This window comes from Lupinus angustifolius, chromosome LG17, assembly GCF_001865875.1.
Source record: "Lupinus angustifolius cultivar Tanjil chromosome LG17, LupAngTanjil_v1.0, whole genome shotgun sequence".
NCBI classification, from domain to species: domain Eukaryota; kingdom Viridiplantae; phylum Streptophyta; class Magnoliopsida; order Fabales; family Fabaceae; genus Lupinus; species Lupinus angustifolius.
In genome coordinates, this window is record NC_032025.1 from 2677065 (window position 1) to 2684832 (window position 7768).

The 7768-nt window shown below is 33.3% G+C and overlaps 1 protein-coding gene across 1 annotated transcript; it reads right to left on the reverse strand.

Moving 5' to 3' along the window:
* LOC109330726 (transcription factor RAX3-like) lies at positions 1661–3393 on the reverse strand. Its single transcript, XM_019565008.1, has 3 exons — positions 3095–3393; positions 2765–2894; positions 1661–2493 (listed from the first exon to the last, which is right to left on the reverse strand). Exons 1-3 carry the CDS (start codon positions 3228–3230, stop codon positions 1761–1763), a joined length of 999 nt encoding a protein of 332 aa, XP_019420553.1. The 5' UTR covers positions 3231–3393; the 3' UTR covers positions 1661–1760.

Below are 7768 nucleotides of genomic sequence, written 5' to 3' on the forward strand. Positions count from 1 at the left end.
TATATATATATATGCTATATATAAAGACAAAATATAGTATAACTTCTACTATGATATAATATATAGTACTATGTAATATTTACTGGCAGACACGAAATACATGTACACACTAGTATATATAAATATAAAAGATGCAAAGAATGTGAAGATAATTATAACTTCACCTATCATAAAATTTTCAAAATTTGATATTCAATAAGGATACTATTTTCAGTTAGTTATTTATTTATTTATTTACTTTCAATTCTGAAAGTTGGATCAGCCGCTGAACATGAGGCTTCTAATGATGACAAATCAACTATCATTATCAAATCACGACAGAGATTTTATGAGAAAAGCAATAAGTAAACGACAAAAAAAACTTAAGAAACTTTGCCTACCAAATGAAGAGAGCAGGAAAGTCAAGATTAAATATTAGTGACTTGATTTAAGTTGAAACAAATCCTGTGAGTTGTGAACAATTACTGAAATAGTGAGTTGGCCTGCCATCACATGTCTGTAAAATTTTGAGTAAGTACAGGTTGGTGTAATGAGATGATTTATAATAGATTCATTAACTAACAATGTATTAGTCTAATGATGTAATACTCTGTTATATCTTAAGATAACTAAAAGATTAAAGTTTCGATTTCTGAGAGCGACACTTGTTGGGAGGGACAATCACAAAACTAAAAAGAAATAAATTTCTTATTCAAAAAGTGAGAAAATATCTTTAATAATATCAAAAAATAATAGAGTCATTCAATTCATGTACCTAATCTCATACTAAAATTTGATTGTTGTTGTAACTTAAAATCATTTACCTCATATAACATACATGTGCACAAGACACATGATCAAGCAAATTATATATGCAATTGGGTTATGCGATTGGGATTACAACAAGACATTGTAATAAGGGATTCAGACTAAGTGGAGATTGCTTGCTCCAAGTGCATCTAAGAACTTCAATTTTCACCGTCTTACTTGAAAGATCCATTTTTCCAGTTTATATATATAAAAAACAAAGGAAGGTACATGGTTTATTCAAGTTCAAAGCATGGATTTGTGGTTATCAACTCGATTCTAAATAAGGCATCCAAATTGATTGACAACGAGAATTAACGCTTTTAGTTGGACTGACATGAGATGTACGCACTCAATATAAGACATTAAGAAAACTATAAAAGAATGCTGCCACATTTTTATGCCTTATTAGTTGCTAAAGCTTAGCAAGTTACAGCCAAAATGTTATACGTCTTTCAAACTTTACCACAGCCTTTTGCTTGGGGAGTCAGAAGAACTTTGCAAAAGATACAATTCAACCATGTATTTTAGGGCCAACTGATTTTGAAAAATGATATTTTTTAAAGTAGATGACATAAAATTCCATCATAATTAAACTCTTCAGTCGGATAACATACATGTTACATATCCAAAAAAAATTCACTCAATCGAGGTGCTACATAACTGACATATTTGGGAATTCAATGATCTCACTCTATTACTAAGACTCTTCATTGTTCTGTTGATCTGTTCTTTTTTTAATCAGAGTTTCCTAATTATTCTTTAACTGTTATAAATTTAAGGCTATATGGTGCCCCATATCAATAGATAACAATCAAACAAATGTAAGAAACTGGAACCAGTTGGAATGAAACAATAACCAACTTACGTGAAAATGAACTAACTTATTAGGGTTTTGTCGAATTCAATTCCAACTTTTTTTCATGTGCGTTACAAATTTACACCACCCCCATATACATATATAGGCATAGCTGTTATTGCATATGAATTCCGAAGTACTTAGACTCCTCAAAAGTGATGTCCTGAGTAATTCCCTGTGGACAACCTTCATAGTCAGAAACGAAAGGTGAGTAAACCAAAGAGTTCATATCTTCCCAACTAGTGCTTTCTGTTGAAGTGGTATTTGTGCTACCATTATTATTTGTCAAGTCCATGGATTCCATCCCATAAAAGCCTTGCATTGGTCCATCTATTGGTTGCGGGTTCACACAGACAAATTCACTCAAATCATTTGGGAAGTTTTCAAACCCTTGAGATATATTTGATGGCAGACAAGTTCCACTGCCACTATTGAATGGGTTTATCATGTTCATTGTGATTGGATAAACCTGTTGTTCTTGTTGGAAGGAAAGGTCACACGCAAATTGTGAACTAAAGGTGGCTGTGAAGGTGTTGTTGTTAAGCAACAAGTTCCTCAAGGATGTTTGATTGTTGAGATCATAGTGTTGATCAGTATTATTTGCCATTTGCATATACATAAAATTATGCTCTGAAGGACAATATGAAGTTTGGGTGACAACTCCAGGAGCCACCACAAAATTTTGGGGTTCTCTTTTGATCTCTTGTTTGAGGTTGGTGACTCTACAAGCTTGAGCTTGCATATGCTTTCTTTGCTTCCCAATGAGCTTCCTCTTCAATCGAGTGTTCCAGTAGTTCTTTATGTCATTATCTGTGCGCCCTGGTAACTGGGCTGCTATAATTGACCACCTGCGTTGTGATTCTGAAGCTATCAATAGGCATGATTACAGCTCTAACTTATAAGTACAAAATCTACTTCCAAAATAAATAGTGGCTTTATACATGAGAATCCTACGTGTCTATGGGAGGATACATATATTAGATAATCAATTTTATCCTCCTCAAAAGCATTGATATAGTTTTAAGGATTTGTATATATGATCTACAAGTTAGGAGACTATTTTTGATATAACGAATTGAAATTAAATTTTGGGATCACTAATGTAACAAAATCAATTACCTGCTTCCAATACTAACATAGAGGCTGCAAATTACGTTGTTTTCTTCTTCTGAAAAACCGCCATGTTTAATGTTCGGGCGAAGATAATTTAGCCATCTAAGACGACAGCTTTTCCCACATCTCTTGAGGCCTACATCACAGACGTGCACAACAAATAAGAAACACGCTCTAATATATAGAATTTTGGGTGTTAAATTGAGATATGAAAGTTTACAATTATATGCAAAATTTAGTACGATGTATAACTAACTCTTAGTAAGGGACTTTAACAGTACTTGTGTGGAGAAGTTTAATTCACTTGTGTAATATGAAACCATGGAATTAAGTTACCTATCTTCTGGGGCAGGGATATCCAGTTGCCAACAGTACCTTGTTGCTCAATATAAGCTTTGAGTATGGTGTCTTCTTCAGATGACCATGGTCCTTTCTTAACGTTGGCTTTGTCACAGCAAGGACCCCTTCCCATGTCTGATATGCTTAACTCTCTGTGTGTTAGTTGGTTTGAGTTTCAAGTAAAGTCTTTATTGTAAGTTGTTGATAATGATAATAATGATGTTTATATATAAGTTAAGAGGAGTGTAGTGGTTAGAGAAATTAAATGTAGCCTGGAGAAGGAGAGAGAGGACTTTGTGCTGAGTTTCAAAAAGGTAAAGGAAAGAAAAAAGCACGAAGCTTTATGTTTAAAATAATGGATAAATCGGTAATGCCAGGAAAATAGACCATTGTTTTAGTCAATGTCCTATCTTCTCCATCTACCTTTCCTTCTAGTCTCTCTTATATTATTATTTAAAAATGTTATTTTTACAGCTGACATTTAAGAATTCTTAGTTATTTTTTATTTGTAGATGAGTTTTTTTTTGGGTTATGTAGATGAGTTATTTAAATGCGGCAAAAGATAAAAGATGAAATTGAAGTAAGAGATAAAGATTGTTTGTTTTGTTACAAGAGAAGATGTAAAATTCTAGTTGCTGGTATCACACTAATGTTTACCATTTGTTAAAATATTGGTATAGGAATTGTTGTCGTAGATGATGGATGGATGATGATTATGAACATCATGCATGGTGCAATGAGTGGGACCAGGGGTGCATGGAAGGTTAAAGTGATCAAACCCTTTTTGTTTGTTGAATGGTTCTATGATTACATAATGCCTAGATGATGAATGTCTCTTCCATTACGTATGAGAAATACTTTAAAGAACCCAAAGATGTCAGATAATTGTCCTACGGAGCCGCCTCTTTTGCCAAAAAGCAAAAATTGTTCACATGAAGTTATTAGGAATTTATATATACTTTTAAGTTTGTAAGGCATTGGAGTTAGGATGATAATTTGCAGTATTTGTGTTTGGGTAACTCATGGAGATTGTCCAATTAAGAATCTAGTTTTTTAAAGCAAAAACTGAATTAAATGATGTAAGAAATTTTTTTGAAAACAATCCCTCTCACAAAGGTAACAACAACCATATTTTATGGTGGTCAAAATTAAACAGCACCAATCAACTAAGAGTGCAATACATGGCAAAGTAAAATACATATTTTAATTATTAATACATATTGATGTTACAGTTGGTGCAAGTTATATGCCCATTGCTTGGTGAAAAACTCCCAATGATTAAATGAGAATCCCTTATGTAAATTAAATGAGCATGTCCTAATTTGTTGAAATGGAAATTAGAAAGAAAAAGAGCAGAAATATTATGTCAATGGAGAGGACCACATAGTTGAAGTGCATATATGCTTGGTATGGTGGGGTACAGTTTACACATTATCTGTATACAATTAGCACTCAATTTGTCTTCTCCTAGAGTAAGAGTCAAACAAAGAAACTAAAGAAAAAGAAGAAGCTAACCTTGACAATGAGAAGGGTGAGAGTCAAACAAAGAATTTATAAAGCAAAAGCAGTTGAATTTTCCTAACATTTTTACGAGCTTTCATATACGTGCTTAGAAAGTAGACAAAGGTTGTAGAAAAAACAAAAACACACAAATACTTTTCAACAAGGGAAGGAAATTAACGATCTTGATGGTAGGCCAGCCACACTCTCTTCTCAGTTCTCACTATTATCTATCGTCTTTCGGCTTTTATGGTCTGTTTGGAAAATGGAGGAGAAGAGAGTGACCTTCAATGAATTAACGCATATAGGTTTGCGTGGTTTTTTTTCCATGCTTTGTGGACCTAACGCATATAGGTTGAAAGAGTTTTATGACAGTTTCATATCCCTCCAACTCCCTAAGATCTAAACGATGACAGCTTAAGGGATATTTCTTGACTAGGTCCTAGCTCCTTTTGGAGATTACGAACAAAATGATACCACCAACAATGATTGTAAACTATTATGTTACCCAAGATAGGGAAAAATGTTATTTAGTACAATTCATGTTTGTTTATAACTTGTAGGGAAAGAAATGAGAGATAATAAGAAAGTTAAAGGTGTTGAAAACCAAATTGAATTGTATTGGATAACAATTATAAGGATATAGGATTTGCTATTTGTTTTTTATACCATGAATCATAAAAGTTGGGGCTATTGGACTTAACTGTCATTAATCAGTGATATATTACGTGAACATTCAGTCACTTAAAATGATAAAGTATTAAAAAAAGTAAGATATTATTTATGTGTAATTGTTTTCTAATATTTCTATTTTCTCTTTTATTATTTCATTTCTTTTATGTTTGAAGATCTAATAGTATTTAAAGTAAAATTATAAATTAAAAATAATTGACAAATGATAGAAATTTTAATTTTAAATTGAATTACCTTACTTCGGGGTGGGTTCGGGTTAGGGTCTTTGCTATACCAAACCCGAACCCGAAATTTAAACCCGGGTAAAACCCGAACCCGAACTCAAAATTTAAACCTGGGTAAAACCCGAACCTGAACTCAATCACATTGGGTTTTCCCGTTAAATTTGGGTTCGATTCGGACAGGTACCCACGAGTTTGGTTTTTATTGTCATCCCTACATTTACATGAGTCATTAATCATATGAACTTTGAAATTTTCAACTCATACTAGTACATGTTCCTCTCTTTTTTTAATCAGCAATGAAAACTTTATTAATCTAAGAGATAAAAATATTAGAAGAACAAGTGGTACTCCTATCCACTAAATCCCTGAAATTAACAAAGAAAAAGACAAGTTGATGAATGTCTCACTCAATCAACATAAGAGTAAGAGAATAAATGAAAGCGAACAATAATAAGGTTTTAGGAATGCAGAAAAATAAGCTCCATCATCACCTCTATTTGGAACCTCAAGTTCTTAAAGATAACTTTGTTTCTAATATGTCAAATAGTCTAAATTGTGACAAACCAAAGAGTCACCCATAACTGTTTTTTCTTGTTCTCCAACCATATCATGTTTTCATGAGTCATTACATCATTATGAATGATAAAGGTAAGACCAAAGCAAGAATAAAGCTTTTGCCAAACAAGATATGATATTGAACAAGAAAAAACAAGTGACCATTAGTTTCCTCCAACTCACCACAAAGAGAACAAAGTAGGGGATCTTGCACAAATAATCCACCTCTATGACCAAAGTTCACTTTAGTTGGTACCTCATCCAAAGCAATTCTTCACACTAAGCATTTCATCTTTGATGGAACATTAGAAGCCCAAAACCTCTTGCAGAAAACAAGGTCCTGACTTCCTTCCACATGATGCAAAGATTGGTAAGCACTCCTGACCGAGTATTGTCCACTTATGTCATGAATCCAAGTCCAAGAATCAGCAGTATGTTGTTTAGGCATAGAATTATGGAGGAATCGTAGGAGACCTTCATATTCTTCTTCCTCCCAAACGAACAAGTTCCTTCTCCAATGTATGCTCCAAACCATACCCCATTCCTCCAAGCACCCAAGGATTCAACAGTTGCGTCTTTTTCCAAAGCCACCTGAAATAATCTTGCAAACGAATTTTTAAGGGTATCTCTCCCCACCAAGAAGAACCCAACCACAACTTATTCCCTCCTTGGACTGACTAAGATTGCATAACTCTCTCCACCAAGAAGAACCCATCTTGAAACACTCTAATTCACCACCCCCTCCATTACTTAGAAACTCATCCCCATATCTCAATTTTAAAACTTTTACCCAAAGAGACTCCCCCTCACATAACAAACGCCATCTCCATTTACCTAAAAGAGCTAAGTTAAAAAGGAATAAGTGACCACCTTCCTCTATGTCTTCCCTTATTAAGTTTCTAGAACACATAGACTTCTAGGAGGTGTGTTTTGTTGTGTTTGTGTGACCCATGACAAACAATACTAGTACAGGTTAAGTCAGCGGACAATTCTAGAACACATATATATCTTTGTCTTATATTTTGGCCTTTTTGCTATTTCGACTATATATCTGGTTAAGTCAGCGAACAACTTTGTCACTGGCAAGTAGCAAATTTGTCACCAACTCAATTTCCTTGGTTGGTTTTGGAAGTGATTTATGCCACCAACTTAGAGGTAAATAGTATGACAACAGTTTACACTTTAAACTACAAGGAAAAATCTTGAATAGAGTAATTTTGAGTTGTTTAAAGACTAAAAACAACTTTAAAATAATATATGATATGAGGCAGATGATAAAAGAAGAAAAGAGATAGTAAGTTTGACACAACAGTACGATTGTTACTTAGTGATTATGAGATTACAAGTTCAAATTCTAGAAATAATCTCTCTACAACGTAAAGCTACCTACATCTAACAAAAAAATTTATAAAGAAGAATAAAATAACACTTACTAAATGCTAATTGCCGGGTTCTCATGAACAACAGTGCAAGTCACTAGCTACCCATTACTCTACCCATTACTATATGCAAGTCTAACAAAGAATTTTGGGTTTTAATTAGGCCTGGAAAAATTATCCAAAGGACCATGGGTCCATCCAGTATATATTTAAATAATGAAAATCCAAATACCTAAGCCAAAAAAAAAAAACCCAGTATATATATACATATGAGTTTGATATTAATATATCTCAAAAGAAATGAAATACCCAAAAGCTGT